This window comes from Belonocnema kinseyi, chromosome 10 (assembly GCF_010883055.1).
Source record: "Belonocnema kinseyi isolate 2016_QV_RU_SX_M_011 chromosome 10, B_treatae_v1, whole genome shotgun sequence".
Taxonomy (NCBI): Eukaryota; Metazoa; Arthropoda; class Insecta; order Hymenoptera; family Cynipidae; genus Belonocnema; species Belonocnema kinseyi.
Genome location: NC_046666.1, coordinates 113,358,057 through 113,375,334, shown reverse-complemented (window position 1 = coordinate 113,375,334; position 17,278 = coordinate 113,358,057). Strand labels below are relative to the sequence as shown.

The window sequence follows — 17,278 nt, the reverse complement described above, 5'->3', positions numbered from 1 at the left end:
TAAAAAAAATTTGTCCCATAAAGAAAAACCATTTTTTCCTATTTGTTTAAACAATTGCGTTTTAAACAAAACCTATCCACTTCTCGTAAAATTAACCGGTACAATTGGATTCAGCGGGTCAAAATACATAAGATTAACTAGTTTTTACCTTTTCCCTCTTGAATGCATACGGGAACATACCCAGCTCCCGGACTAATTTGCATTTCGTGAAACAAAAACAATTTTAAAAAACGACGGCAATACATGCAAACTATAAGGGCATAAGGAGGAGGCTATTCCCCCGAAGGCCGCTCTGAGTGCGTGACGTCAAAAGTTAGAATGCTTTATATTTTTGCATTCGCCCGCTTTTTTAAGATGTTAGAAAGTACAATTTTTGTATTTACTATTATTAATTAAGAATTAATTTATTGCCATATTTTTGAATGGTACGTGGATCGTCTGTAAGATATTTTAAACAATAGATTGACAAATAAAATTAGTATTCAGTAAATAAAAAATTGCATGTTATTAACTGTTAAAGTTTTTTGTTTTGTAAATGATCATCACTAATTTTTTGCACTGAAAACAATAATTGAAAAAGTAAAAAATTTAATAATACATAACATATTTTTTGTTTACTGAATACTAATCAAAAGATAGTCAAAAGAGAGCTAGAATATAGACCTTCAGAACTTGAAGCAAGCATTGTGAACTTTTTACTTCAAGCCAACAAGATCTTTCGTCATGCCGTGAGCCATATAGAGCTAGTTTTCAGCAAAGCATACTTGAAAGTAACCATATTTTAGGAATTTTTTTAGAGAAAGATGTATCAAGATTTTTCTGCGACTATTTTCGTGATTGATTTTAGTCATTTGCTTAATTTAAGGCAAAAATAAAAAGATCGATTTTCTTACATCAAGAAAATAATAGAATCAGGACAACTATTTAAATCAAGAATATATTTACTCCAAGCAAAAATCTATCGAGTTAATTTGTTTCATTATACTTATTTGCGTCAAGTTTAATAAAATATTGAATTAAGAATATTATATTTTTATGATGAGTAAGTAAAACTCTAACAAAATGTTTCTTGTTCCAAGTAAATTCATATACTTATTTTCGCTACTATTACAATTGAAACAATGTTCATGCTCTTGAGGCGAGAAAATGAATGTATTCAGCGAAGAAATAATTTCTCTTAGAACAATGCTTGAATATTTTCCTTCAAATAATTATTAATTTGAAACGAATGTGATAGAACCACATCAATTTTTTTAAGATAACTGTAGACTTGATACAATAGACATCACACACATACTATGAAAATTAATATATTAGTCTAAATTAATTTACTTCTTACTGCATAAGTATCTTATTAAATATACACTTGATTCTTGCTATAACGACATTCGATATAACGAGCGCTTGCTATAACGATCGCACTGTCTCGCGCTACAAAGAGCAGAATGTCTCGCCCTTCATCCCCACCATTTCGCTGGGTGAGCCCGCGCATATTTGAATCAGTAATCGACATCTATCAATGTACGTCTTTAAATAATAGTTTTAAAAATAAGTTTTCTCATTTGTGTAGTGTAATAAACTTGAAAGAAGAAGAATTGGTGTATTTTGGGAGATTAATAAAAAAAAGTTAAGGGTGATGAAAAAGACCGTAACCTCAAAATTAAATTTCTTTATCTTCCTAAATAGTCCGGGGAAATTAGACTTTTTTCCAGAAAAAAGATAAAGTGTTTCTTTCTTCATGATCTTTCTTATGGCATTAGAAGTTAAAACCAAAAAAGTTCCCTATCGGATCGGCGCCGCATACACCCCAAGCCATGAAAAACATCCCTTAAACAGATAGTAGGTAGCACTGGTTATTGTCCATTATATACGAAAGGGTGTATCGGAGGACAAAAATGAATAGAACTGAAAATATTAAGAATAAAAACTGCATTAAAAAAGGTCCCATACTCAAGGAGTGGGGTTTTTTTTACTTGTGGCGCGAAACGTACTCGCGCGCTTAGTTTTCGTACCGTAACTCATAAACGGGTAGTTTTTGTGAATAATTCCTGAATATAAAATCAATAATTGTTTGAGCAAATTGGGACAAACACCATAAAATGTTCCCATTGTAACCTGAAAAAGCAAAACTTCTTCCTCCCAAAAAAAAAGAAAAAATTGTTTCCCCCCTCTGGCCAGAAATAAAAAAGAGGAAAGAAAAATGAGCAGGAAACCAACCAAATCCCCTTCCTTCTCTTTTTTTTTCTTTCGTCTTCTTTTTTTTGTTATCATTATCAAATCACAATTCAAAAATATTTTTAAAAAAATGATAAATAATCACCAACGTTTCGCTACCCATACGGCACCTTTATCAAGGCAAAAAAATATATATAAGAAAATAGAAATAAAATAAAATAGAATTTAAAAAAATAAAAATGAAGATAAAATAAAAATAAAATAATTTTATCTTATTTTATTTTTTCATCTATTCTTATTTATTTATTTCTTTTTAATTTTTATTTAATTGATAACGATTAGAAGAAGTTCTTTTTTTCTTTTTCAGATTGCAATGGTAACATTTTATGGTGTTAGTCCAAATTTGGTCGTTCGATTCTTGATTTTATTCTCAGGACTTATTAACATTAACTTGATTATTGGACGTTGAATAGGATTTTAAATTTAATTTTGGTCTCTTTAAAGACCTGAAATTTTGGTAAAGCTGACTTGGATTGGAGGTAATTTCTTTGTCAGGTTAGTTTGTGGCTGGTTTGCCTTTTGAACTGTCACTTCATTCTTGGGAGTTCATTCTTAGTCGTCAGGGAGATAGCATCGTGACAGTGTTGCTGTGCCTGCCCACTACAAATTTTATTTTTATTTATTTATTTTTTTATTATGTTTTATTTTATTTTTATTTTATTTTTATTTAAATTTATTTTGTTTTTATTTTCTCATATATATTTGCCTTGATAAGGGTGCCGTATGGGTGCCGAAACGTTAATGATTATATATAATTTTGTTTACGAATGTTTTTAAATTGTGATTTGATAATGATAAGAAGAAGAAGACGAAAGAAATAAAAAAGAAAAGGAAGGTGATTTGGTTGGTTACCTTTTCATTTTTCTTTCCCCTTTTTTATTTCTGGCCAGAGGAAGGAAACAAATTTTTTCTTTCCTTTTTTAGGAGGAAGAATTTTTTTTTCTTTTTCAGATTGCATTGGGAACATTTTATGGTCTTTGTCCAAATTTGGTCGTTCGATTCTTCATTTTATTTTCAGGAATTATTTACATTAACTTTATTATTGGACGTTAAATAGGATTTTAAATTTGATTTTAGTGTCATTGAAATACCTTAAATTTCGGGTAGTTTTTGGACAAAAATGCATAGAAGAAAAATTGTATAGCAGAAAATTTCCTTTTCGGACTAATACAATTTTTTTTGCATTACATCAATTTGTAAAGTCATCATTAATTTTTTCAAGTGCACGTACAAGTACTGGGACCTCATTTCCACACCACCCCTGAGGTAGAGTTTTTGTTGCGTTTTTTTACATTGGCTTATTTTAAGTTTTGACTTTGCGAATGAATATTGCGCTCATAATAATGTGCCTTACCTTCAATTATATCTTCTTTATCATCATCTTCTTCTGCATTAGGACAACCTTGACCTTGGTAGTTGATGCACATGACTGGACATCGCAGACAAATTTTGCGCATGTACTTCGCTTTCTACACCCCATTTTGCATGAGCAAACAATCAAATTCATCAGGCTTTTTGGAATTGGTGTTTCTTTTGTGTAAACGGGTGATAAGCTGTTACTAGTATTTTTCCAACCCCACTCTTGTGGGTCAAGTTCTATCCCTCGCCACATTTGAATATGATGAAAAACACTATAAGAGTGTTGACGAGCAGCGGCAGAAGTAGGCGGAAGTCCAGACAAAAGTACAGCTTGACAGGGGATGTTGAAAATCGTCACAATATCTTCAAGTTTTTCCAAGAGCATGTCCTTCCTGAGCAAAGGAGTCGTTTTTAGTTTTCCGTGCTCAAAGAAAGAGAATGTAGTATCACACCCGCTGAATGCATGAGCAAATAAAACTAATTTTTTGAAATTTTTCAAGAAGACACTGTTTTGCAAGCCTTGTGAACTGTAAATTCGAGATTTAACATTTCCTTGCCCTTCTTTTAAAAAGAATATACCTTTTTCTGCTGGCGAGAGAGCAATAATTAAAACAAGAAGATGGACATCTTACCCGACTACAATCAAACTGTGTCTCTGTAAAATGAGTGAATAGAGAGGGTCCCTTTCTTAAATCTACGGGGTGTAGTATTAATGTGGTTCCGCATGCGACGAATTGCTTATTCCATCAGTTAAGGATGCTTGGGACCCTTAAAAACGAGTTAACCACGTATAAGCCACTTTAACGGCATTCTTAGAGATAAGAGTTCAAGGTTTGAGTAAAGTTATCTCTAACAGAAATAATGGGTTTTATAAGAAAACTTAAAAAGCGATTTTCGAATTGTTAAATGTTCAACTATAGAATGTTAAATTACATTTTTCAAAGAATATAATCCTTCTTTTGTAAACCACAATACATAAAAACGCACCAAAAACCCTACCTTACAGTTAGTGTGGACATAAGATCCGAGCGCTTGTATGTACACTTCAAAAAAATTAATTATAATTTTCCAAAGTGATGTAATGCAAAAACAGTGTATCGGTCTAAAAAGGAAATTTGCAGCTCTACAAATTTTCTTCTATGCATTTTTGTCTGAAAACTGCCCGTATGTGAGTAATGGCCGAAAACTAAGCGTGCGAGGACATTTCGCGTTACTCTCCAAATTATCCTCCCCACTCCTGGAGCTGATTACGCATCACCTATGACTTGTACAGCAAAAGTGTATGGGACCTTTTTTTATCGCAAATTCTAATCTAAATAATTTTACTTCTATTCATTTTTATCCTCCGATAACCCCTTTCGTATGGGAATCGACCTTTTTCAAGCTAATTTCTTAGAAATAAAAATACACTAGAATTAGATCTTTTCTCTCTTTTAATAAATTGATTTTTGAAATCTAACCAAGTTTGCCTTCAAAGCGATAAATTTTCTATTTTCAATCATTTTTACACAAAACGACAATGCATTCTTAATTAGATAATAAATAACAGAATACAACTGAACATAGTATCATATATATTAAATACGCTAAGAATCACAATAATTTTGAATATCACACTTTTATTACTTAAAAGTTTATTATTAAACCTTATAAATACTCAACCGGAAACATAATTCCACATCGAATTTTTGCTAATAACGAACATATACAATACTTATGATATATTAATATACTTTATAATAATTTGAAAAAGTTTCTCTTATAAAGCTTAAATAAAGTTTTCGAACAAACTTTAGAACTTATTTAGACTAAGAAAATTTCAATCTAAAAAAATAAGGTAGACACATTTCCGGTCTCTGGGATTCACAGATAGTTCTGTCGAGTTCTTCGCTCTCCTCGGAATTGACACTATCTTCAGTTTTCTGTTCTTCCGGTATGGGCAATTCAAGACCATCGTGCGTATTTAGGAGCTATTCGTCGCTCATGATTTAAAAAACGGGCAAATCTGCTTCTTCTTTGAGCAAATTTTCTGCATCTAATGCAGAACATAGATCTCCCCCAGGAACGCGATTCATTAGATCAACAAGATTGTTATTGGAAGGTGTTTCTAGAGTACTTGTCATCAGAGTCGGTATCAGTTTTTTCACGAGTTTCGAAGAGTGATCGGTGTTACTGAATTCCAAGCTTCTTTGAGAACACACATGGAGTCCAACACAGTACACATTTCAAAAATCGGACAAAGGAACTATTAATTCTATGATTACGGGATAATGCATCTCGTAAGAATCCCGTTTTGTAGTGTCGTTTCATAGTCGAAATAACACCCTGGTCCATTGGCTGGATCAACATTTGGAGGGAGATACATCAACAGACATTTTTCGTCGATAGCATTCAACTCCTTAACTGATGGATGTGAGGGAGCATAGTCGAGTAATAAAATAATTCTGAAAAATGTAATTATTTGTATAAAATTTCTAACTTCAAAAACTAAATAATCAGCATCATGCAAATTTCAAAATTAATTACCGTGAGTCTGGTTTCACCTCCCGAACATTTTTCAAGATGATATTTTAAAACCAGTGTCGAAAAACTTCGGAGTTCATTCACGCCTTCTTTTGATTTTGATATTCCAGAGGCAATGGCTGAGTTTTAAAACATCTCGGTTTTGCAGATTTCCCGATAACCAAGAGAGAAATACGATGTGAGCCACTTGCATTAGTACACACCATAATCTTTAGTCGTTTCTTTATTGGCTTTCATCCAGGTATATCTTGTTCGCTTGCTAAAATCAACGTCTTATCTGGCAAAGACCTGTATTCCAGTCCTGTCTCATCAGCATTGTAAATATTTTCAATATTGTAATAATTTTCATTTAGAAACTGCATGAATCGCGTGCTGAATTTATCACTGGCTTTAAACTCGTGTTGGTCTCTTGGTATTTGCCCTTCTTTCTTCAGCTTTTCATAAAAGAATGTAGCTTTTTCTTGTAAACGCAGCCCAGACACTGGTTCTCCGATGGTTCTTCTTTGACACAACCAAGCATAAAGTGTCTTCTCAAGAGTTTCGAATTCAGGTCGAATAACTCTCTTTGGCTTTGTATCATCATGGAAAAGTTTCATCTGCTCGTAATGTTTGAGAAGGTTTTCTTTATTTTTAAGAATTGTTGAAATGGTAGAACTGCTAACTTTAGATTCTTCACAGAGCTTACAGTTTTGGGTCTCACTTTCGAGTTTCTTCAAAATATCAATCTTTTCTTCTATTGTTAAGGATTTACAGTGTTTTCTCTGAAAATATCAAACATACTTATATTTCATCAAAAACTATAAGGTTAACTACCTAGTTAAACGAAATTTATTTTGGATTCGAATAAATGCAAGTTGCATCAAAAATTTAAACGAAGAATTATTATTTCTTGTGAAAAATTTAAAGTGAAAATTGAAAAGAACTGTTTTTTTTTAATAAACTAAGCATAGTTTCCGAAATATTAAAAAAACTTGTTAGTTGTACGTAATATCAATTCTTAAACCGTACAGTAGTGCAATATTGATACAAATCATATTTTGAAATGTAAATATTGCTTAAATTTTCCAATGAGGAAATATAAGTCTGCGATTTAAAGGTTACAAATATTAAGAAGTTTGTAAAAATACATTTATACTTCAAATTAAATTTAAGGTTAAGGGCATGTGACACAGCTAAATACCTATATTACCGACCTCACTTTTTCTGTTCACTGAATGTTTTTTCGACCCTAAGAACTTTTTTTGTGAATAAAATATCGAGATGAAACTATGGAAAATGTATTAGAGTACAATAAAGTACGTTTAGGTACTGCATTTTGGTAGGAACTCCACTGAAAATTATTTCATCTTTTTTCTGAACCTCGACATTTTTTGAACGTTCGAACTTTTTTTATACATAAAATATCGGTCTGAAACTTTGAAAAATGCAAGAGCTAAAAGAAAACTACGTTTAAGTATAAAGCTTAATAATAAAATACGTAAAAAAAATGTCAACTATCAATTCCATCGGCACCAGCCGGTAACGTTGTACACGAAAATACGAACCCTCTAGAGCCTCGTCTAGTGTATGTATGTCTAGTTCGAACGTTTAAAAATTTCGAGGTTCAGAAAAAAGATAAAATAATTTTCAGTGAAGTTCCTACCAAAATGCAGCAGCTAAACGTACTTTATTGTACTCTACTACATTTTCCAAAGTTTCAGCTCGATATTTTATTTACAAAAAAAGTTCTTAGGTTCAAAAAAACATTCAGAGAAGTGAAAAAGTGACGTCGGTAATATAGGTATTTTGCTGTGTCACATGCCCTTCACGATAATTTTAATGACATTTTCAAATAATGAAATATTTACTTTGACATGCACTTTAATTGGAATTGTATAACAGTTGTATAACAGTTATCTTTAGCCTCAAAATAGTCCTCAGTTTCAGTGATTACTTCTTTATCGGCGCTAAATTTCTTTCCAGCGAGCATTCTCTTGATTTGTGAGAACAGGAAAAAGTCTCCAAGGGCCAGATCTGGAGAATATAGTGGATGCGGAAGCAATTCGAAGCCCAATGCATGCAATTTTGCCATTGTTTTCATTGATTTGTGACACGGTGCATTTGGTAGATTGTGAGCTCGCGCAGCACCCACTTTGAACAGAGCTTTTGCATACCCAAATATTCATGAACGATATATCCAACACGTTCCTTTGATATCTTCAGTGCCTCAGCTTATTTCGATCAACTTCACTTTGCGGCCATCCAAAATTATTTTGTAGACTTTTTTGATGTTTCCGTCGGTAGCAACCTCTTTGGGGCGTCCACTGCGTGCATCGTCCTCGATTCTAATTTCGCCTCGTTTAAACTTAGCAAACCACTTCTCAACGGCTGACTTTCCTGCTGAAGAGTCCGAATAATGTTTATAAAGCCAAGCCTTGGCTTCAACAGTATTTTTTGTCGCCAAAAAGCAATGCTTTATTAAAACACGAAATTCCCTTTGATCCATTTTTTTCAAACTAACAAAAGTTGCTTCACTCAAAATGCTCTATCTCACATACTAATAGTCCGAAAGCAGTGGCATTTAAATAATTGTCTTTCGAAGGTTCGGGTTGACTAAAAATCATATGTATTTAATACTAGTGGCTCCATCTGTGTGTTAGCCTGCAAACTTTTGAGCCTAATTGTTATGTACTTACTTGATGTACGGTCTCATCCATGATTTGGTAATCACTTAAAATTGATTAAAATAGAAATTAAAAATCCCGACTACAAAATGACAACTAAATAATATACATACATTCTAAAGAAAAACGACATACGATAACATGATTTAAACTCGCGCATCTTTCTACGCATAGCATGAGACACAGATGAGCTAACACATATCAAATGTCCCATTAGTGCGGCCCCTCTTGCACTCATTATAACGAGATTTTTGGTTCTCGAGCTCCACGTTATAGCGAGATTCGAGTGTAATAATCGACAAGTTGACATGTTATGAAGTTGGTTCTCTTCGCCGCTAACAATGATTTTGAAATTCAATAATATTTATAAAATTCAAAACGTTGGTGCACATAATTAATTTTATCTATGCAAATGTAGATAAGAATTTACAACTTTGATAGACTATCAACTTTACGCTGACACACAAATCCAATCACTCATGAAACTATAAAAAAAATTAAAAGTTTATTGCTTCGGTAAGTTTTTTGTGACAAGATATTAAAATTTTTAAATAGATTAAAAAAAAGTGTTTCTAATTTTGAAATAATTATGCAAGACTCGAAAGTCACTTCATTCCTAAAATTATTAAAAGGTTATATATTTACTGCGTCTATAATATTTTTCGCTTATTATTTTTATGTATTAATCTACTCAAAATTAAAACATTTAGAATTTTTTAACCGTGAAACAGTTTTAGGAATCGGGAAACGACTGGGAATTTTTTCCTCGATTAAAATGGCCACCCTAAAACTATTTTTGTGTGGTGTGCAAGGTAACATAAAATTATTCGAACTTAGAAATAACAATAAGTATTCCTGATAAATAAGGAATTCTTTATTCAATAAGGAAATATTACTTTTTTGGATTCAGCTACATAAAAATTGATTTCTATGAAGTTAAAAAATTTGTTATGTGAACCTTATTTAATTTAAATTCCAGTTGTAAGACATAATTGTATTTTGTTTACACCAAATTTTCATGTTTGATAATAGCAGCTTTTAAATCACAAAAATGGAAAAATTCATGAAAATAATTTTTTATCATTGATGTTATTAAAGCATTTTTTACTTGCAAGTTTTCTTTATTATATATTACCTTTGGGTCGTTTTTAAGCGGTTTGAATATTTAAAAAAAAAAGTATTAAATGCCTCGTTAAATAAGTCAAACTTACTTCGCTTGTTCAAGTATTTTAAATTATTGTTTGAGAAATGTTATTTTGCATTAAAAATTGAGTAAGAGAGTATTATATACAATAAAAGAGTTGCATACATTGAAAACTGTGCATTTTACGAAGAGTTTTTATTTATTGTTCATTACTTTTAGATATTTTAAAACATTTTTAAATATTTTAAGAAAAAAAAGTATCGAGCCTTTTTTGCAAAAAGTAAAACTTAATTCTAAAATTTCTCTGTATATAAAATGGTAAATTGAAGTTGATTTCAAAAACTTTTAGTTTGAAGTTGGTTGAGGCTCACCATGTTACTTGGTACGACCCTCCCTTAAAATTTTTACCCAAACCTGTGTCATCGAGATCCAAGTGCTTCAATAGCGAAGTCGGTAGAGCGCGCGGTTAGGACAGTGTCGCGAATTACGTACTCTAATAATTTGAAAAATGAAGATTATATAACAATAATTTCGAAAGGAATTTTTTTTTAGAAAGAGTGTTCAGTTGAGGCACTAGTCTATTGCTTCGATACTACATATTCTTATATTAAGAAAATATAATGTTGAAGTGTATCAGAAATGATTTCTTGAAAGTAAACTATGTTCTGTATTTAAATACATCTCTATATGAAGTAACACAATAAAGTTTTAGAATTATAAAATGCGATATTCTATCTAAGAATACATTTTCTCAGATTAAGATAATGTACTCTTGTTCCAAGCATACGGTAGCAAGTACTTATTTATTTGGAACACACGCATATTCTATAGTCCCCATTCGTACCTGCGATTGACTTGAATCAAGTAATATATTCTTGATTCAAGAACAATTTTTTTTTCAGTGTAGCTGTCTATTCTGTCTGCGTTTCTCACTATCGCAATTTCAGCGGACTAAAAGCAGCTGATATATGTCTTGTTGCCCTTACATTTTTTTGACCCCACAAAACCCCTTACTGCTCATTTTCTAGGAGTTCCAGATTCCCTAGAATATTTAGCACATTCTCCTCTCAGCTTCCCTTATCTTCCATTCCTCTTTTATATCCATCCCATACATGCTCCCATGTTTCCTCCTCTTATTCACACATTCTGCACTTTTTCTTCTCTTCATTTTCCCAATACATCCTAATATTTTCCTTTTTTATCATCTTATAAAATTTATTATATTTCGATTCTACAATCATTTCTCATTTTTTATTAATTGCCTTTCCCTGTCCCTTGCCTTCAGTTCTTCATAGCTTCCTCCATTCCCCTCTCCTATATCACATTACACAATTATGGTTGTTGAACTACCAACTGTTTCTAAATAAATAATCAGCTACACGTTCATTTGAAATTTCAACTTTGTAGTTGAAAATTCAACTACATACAATTCTAATTTCAGTGAAGTGAAAAAAAAATTATTCGGCTCAGTTAATGAATTTTAAGCAAGTATAATTTCTCAGGGGATTGAATAGGTTCGATTCAAGATTTTTGAATATTAAAAAATCTAAAAGATTCCTTAAAAAGTACTGTGCTTTGAAATTCGCTAACTATACCAAAAGTATTCTGATAAGGAATCATGAGTGCTCAATTATAGTTTTAGCTCAATTATAGTCCAAGAGCTAGCTGATCACTCTTTCTAAAAAAAAATTGCTTTCGAAATTATTGTTAGATAATCTTTATTTTTTTAATGATTAAAATACGTAATTTGCGCGCACTGTTAGTTACACATAAAATCGTGCGCCTAGACGCTTTGAAAAATCGGACTAGTCGAGGAGTAAACCCTAACCTAAACTACATAAACGCGTCTGTCCTAACTGCGCGCTCTACCGACTTCGCTATCGAAGCACTTGGATCTCGGTGACAAAACCTTGGGTAAGAATTATGAGGCAGGGTCGTACCAAGTCATATGATGAGCCTCAAACAACTTCAAACTGAAAGTTGTTGAACTCAACTTTAATATACCATTTTTCATTTAGAAAATTTTTAGGATTGAATTTTCCTTATTTCCAAGAAGGCTCGATACTTTTTTTCTTAATATATTTATAATAATTTAGAATATGTGAAAAAGCGAAGTAGGTATCACTTATTTAACGAGGCATTTAAAACTTTTTGTTCTCTATATAAAGCGCTTAAAAACGACCTAAAGGTAATAAATAATACAGAAAAGTTGCAAGTACAAAAATGCTTTAATAACATCAATGACAAAAAAAAATGTTCTGCTACAAGAAAATCTTTATAAACCGCACAGTTTTCAATTGATCGAATTCTTTTATCATACCTTTTTTTTACAAAGATTTGAATATGAAATTGCTTTCCTAAAATAAAAATTTAAAATATGCAAAAAATAATTAACTTTCACTTATTTTACGAAGGGCTCAATAAACTTTTCTTTAAAAATTTAATCCTCTTAAAAACTATCTAAAGCATATAAAAACTAAAGAACTTTTCAGTCAAAAAAATTAATAATTATAAAATTATAGAAATTGTTGCAAAATCATTGAGATCTTTTTGCAGTCTTTGAAATGTATGGAAAATGATTATGAAATTATTAAAGTCTTTGTCATATTTTTTTAATCTCTCCGAAATGTTTGCGGAATGTTTCAAATCTTTGTCAAATCGTTGTATAATCTTTCTGAACTCTTCATAAATGCAGTAAATATTAAAAATATTTTTAAAATATAATAATTTAATAATAAAATATTTGAAATTTTTTTTTAGTATTTGGTGATATTTGTGAAATTACTAAAATATTTGTGAAATCATTGAAGTATTTGTAAAATCCTTTAAGTCTATCTGAAATCTTTGTGAAATATTTGAAAACTTTGTGAAATCTTTAAAGTATTTAGCGAATCATTAAAATTTTTGTCAACTCTTTCTAAAATATTTGCGAAATATTTGAAATTTTTTTCCAATACCTGTGTAGTTGTTGAAATTTTTGTGAAATCTTTGAAAATATGAATTTTATACCTGTATTTAATATTATTTATTATTCACTGTTTATCGTTTATTTATTATTATTATTTATGTACAATTTGTATATAGTATAATATTATTATACAATGTGCAAATTGTACTATTAAATATTATAAGTATATTATAAGTATCATTAATACTGAGCGTTAATAGTTCCGAATTTGACGTTATGTTAATGGTATGTATAATCGGATAAAATTTACGAGTTTTACTTATAAATTTTTTTATTTTATCCTTAGTGATTGGCTTCTTATAATATATTAAACAAAAATCTTTGGTAAAAAGATTGCTAAAGTCGCAGGCACGAAGAGAATTTCAATAGCACCTTTTAGTTCTTTCTCAAAAATTATGATACATTCTACTTGTTAGTATATAAGGAGATTTAAATCTATATTCCAAGCGTCGTGCGTGCGATTGCTCGGTTATAGTTATATAGTTTTATATGTATGTTTTTATACTAGTAGGTTTATTTATGTATGCGTATTATAGTTTAGCTTTGTAAGTTGCTTTCATTAAAATTGTATGTGTATGAAGCATATACGCCTTCTCGGGGGCCACTACGCGGCCCCTCAAAGTCTCATCATCAGTGGCTTCTCCCAGATGAAAAAAAATGGACAATTATTTTCCCAGGACCCCGATTTTTAAACTTTTTTTATTAGTGGAGTGGGGGATCCAAGACAAGACAGTTTTTTGCTATCTTTCTCCGGTGACCGTTGTGGAAATATATTATGGACTATGGATATTTCGGAAAGTATTGATTTTTCTAAAAAAAACATGAAAGGCAAATTTCTTTAAAATTAAAAAATACACCACATTTGTCTAAAAAAATTTTTGAAAATAATTGATAGTTTTTGAGTTGTCGTGTGAAAATAGGGGAATATTTATTTTCTTTTTTGTTAAAATACGTAGTTGCCTCTGCTGTTTGCCGTGCATATATTTACAGTGGCTTGCAAAAGTTTTGGGCCACCTCTTTTTTTATGAGTGAATAAATTCTTTTAATTCTAATTATACCGGAGCTAAAAAAATGTATCTTCAAAAGGTTGATTATTCACGAAATTCTGTTTAAAATAAGCCCAGGGTAAAACCAATTTGTCTAGTTTTTAAATAAATATTGCAAAAATAGTGTAAATTTCAATGTTTTCTTAAATTTTCAATAAGTTCCGAAATAGTCAACATTTTTCAATGTTCTTGGGCTCATTTTGAAGCTTTTTTCGGCGTATCACAGCATCTTACGAGTATAAATTGTAACAAAATTTCTTTTCGAATTGAAATAACTTGAAGTTGTAATAAAAAAGTTGGATAAATTTTAAAACATCTTGCCTGTAGGCAAATCAGAATAAAAGTTAAATAAATATATATTTTGGGGAAATTATATAGAAATTTCATGATTATATGTTTCATATATTTTACAAAAATATTTTTGTTACTAAAAATATAATTTCAATCTTTTTAACTTTTTTGTTACAACTTCAAGTCCTTGCAATTCGAAAAGAAAATTTTTACGATTCATACTCGTAAGCTGTTGTGATACGGTAAAAAAAAAGTTTCAAAATGAGCCCATGAACATTGAAAAATGTTGACTATTTCGAAAGTTATTGAAAATTTAAGAAAACATTGAAATTTACCCTATTTTTGCAATATCTACTTAAAAACTAGACAAAATGACTTCCCCCTGGTCTTATTTTAAACAGAATTTCGAAAACAATCAACCTTTTGAAGAGAAATTTTTTTAGCTCCAGTATAATTAGAATTAAAAGAATTTATTCAGTCATAACAAAAAGAGGTGGCCCAAAACTTTTGCGCTCCACTGTATTTAGATAAGGTTTCGTTGCCTAGTTTTACCGCGAGGAGGTAGCCGACGTCTTTATAACCTTTTTTTCTTTCTTTCTTCTTTTGTCTGTTTTACGAGGTAGCTTAAAAAATAGTGATTTAAACAAAATTTCCGTACAAAAGTTGTGTATTTTAAGGTTTCATGAGTTCAGACTTACAAGCAATGCATTTCTGTCAAAAATTGGATGACACTTTTTTGAAATTCGAACTCTCACAATATGGAGAGGACCCAGCTTGTTTACCCTCACGGATCAACAATTCAAATTTCTAAGTCCGAAGGATGAATATTTTTTTGACGCCACAAATTTTATGGTTTCATGAGTTCAGATTTGCAAACAGCGAATTTCTGACGAAAATTCGATAGCACTTTTTTGAAATTCGAACGCTGACAATATGGATGTTTCATAGAGGCCCCCGCTGGGGGCCCAGCTCGATTGTCCTCACGGATCAAGGATTAAAATGTCTAAGTCGGAAGGGTAAATATTTCATACCCTAACAAATGGAATACATCTGTCCCGAAAAAAACTTTTTTCTTGCTTTCTTTATGAAAAAAATTGTAAGTTTCATCTTTTACGAAAAATTTGAAATTTTAATAAAAAATTACATTTCCCGTGATTGTAAAAAGTTTTAAAATAGCCTACAACGTGAAAAAACAAAATATTACGCGAAGAAAAATGGTAATCGATTTAAATTAGTTATTTAATCATTATTTTATTGATATTCCTGTTATTAGTTAGTGTACTTTGCATTTACAAAACGTCGTATGATAATAAATCATTATAAAAAGAGAGCTTCAAATTTGGTACTTTAACATTTCTGAACTGTAGCTTATGGGGATGGCTTTTTCATCGAGTTTCAACTTGTCGGTTTAGCGTAGTGGTTAGCACTCCCGACTGCTCGGCGATAGATTTAGGGATAGATTATGCAGGTTCGATACCCCGTAGCGTTAGAAATTTTATTTGTGATATAATGTTTAAAAATGTAATATATGTATTCACTCTAAACAGGACTGTTAATATCTGCAGAGAAAATACTCGCAATCAATTAATATTTATTTTTTTAAATATTTTTTTTGTCATATAGTTAGAGTATAGCAGTACGGTACTAGTTAGCACTGATGCAGTACCGCCGCCCATGGTGAATTTCCTATTGGAATAGTACTGTGCTAGTAGCGATATCCAGTGCTGTCCCAACACTGACAGCCCAGCACAAAATAGTGTTATCATCCCAGAGATATGCCAGTATAGTTGCCAGCACTGGCAAAAACACCAAGAAGGCTTTCATGATGGCAAACATGAGGGATCCATGAGGGAATCCTGTGTTGGGCCCCTATGGTTTAGGATGTCGTTTCCATAAGGAACCACGTCTGGATTGCCCTCATGGATTTTGCAAGGCATGAAGGCAATCCATGTGGACCCTGACGGGGGCCTCCTCCATTTTTCCACGCGGGATATTAGAAAATTTTCCTTTTTTTAAAAGTAAAACTTTTTAAATTCAATGGTTTAAAAATTAAATATTTTAGATTAAAACAAAATTTAAATTCAAATTGAATAAAAGCGTGTCAGTTTAAATATATTGATTTGATGTTATTTTTAAATTGGAAATAGTTTATAAAGTTTCAATTGGACGTTTTGATTTGTTTAACTATTATGGCCTTCACGTAATGGTAAAGTTTATAAACTGATTAATCTTGAACAGTTACAGAATCGTCTTCTAGAATTAATTATCGTTTAGTTTCAACCGCTTTTAATTTCTGATTACAGTGAAACTCGAAAACTGTGCTGGTTTTGGGGCTGACGGTGGTGAGGAAAACCCGAGAGAGTACCGCTTTGGATGAAAACGCTTTTGTTTGTCGACGCCTGAGTGATCACCGCACACTCCCCGCAGCTCCTTTTACTCATACCTTTGGCACGGCGTTAATTTTCGGAAAGGATATATCTGGGGACGTTATATTGAAGTTAGACTGTATTTTGCTCTTAAAAAATGAAAAAACGTATACTTGAAAATGAAAACCTCAACACAAAAACGTATAATGTAAAATGTTTTAGAATTATCTATTGTACACTGAATGATCTAATAATTTAAAAAGTAAGCTATTTAAAGTAACATTGTAAAAAGATACAAAATAAATTCATTGTCAGTTGCCGGTCCAGTGACCCCAGTTGATAATTGAATTTTATGTTGAAAAATCAACTGTTTTTCAGAAAATCTGTATTTTCGGATATAAACAAATTGGTAGAAAAATGAACTATTTGGTGAAAAATGTAAATATATTTTGATGAGAAATCATCTTTTTGGTGTAAAAATAAGTTCCTGTATTTAAGTATTTCCAATTCGAAATATTTTTGTTTTATAACGTAACTGTTTATTTGAAACTTTAACTATTTGGTTAAAAATTCCACTATTTTGTTGGAAGCTTATTTTTTTGAACGAAGGAATAGTAAGGAGTGGTATCAACTCATGTGTTTAATGAGCAGACATGGGAGAAAAAAAACTGAACCTGTAGGTT

At 31.1% G+C, this 17,278-nt stretch overlaps 1 protein-coding gene across 3 annotated transcripts in view; it reads left to right on the top strand.

Moving 5' to 3' along the window:
- Positions 1–17,278, top strand: part of LOC117181684 — a 169,507-nt gene that overhangs the window by 133,770 nt on the left and 18,459 nt on the right. For 2 of the 3 annotated variants that reach the window (XR_004468155.1, XM_033374608.1), the window contains exon 2: positions 16,533–17,034. Coding sequence is in view for 1 of the 3 variants with exons in the window: in XM_033374608.1 (XP_033230499.1) it covers positions 16,533–16,606 (74 nt within the window). In the remaining 2 variants the exon portion in view is untranslated. Of the gene's footprint in view, positions 1–16,532; positions 17,035–17,278 lie in introns of those variants that run through there. The other variant, XR_004468156.1, reaches the window with a different exon arrangement.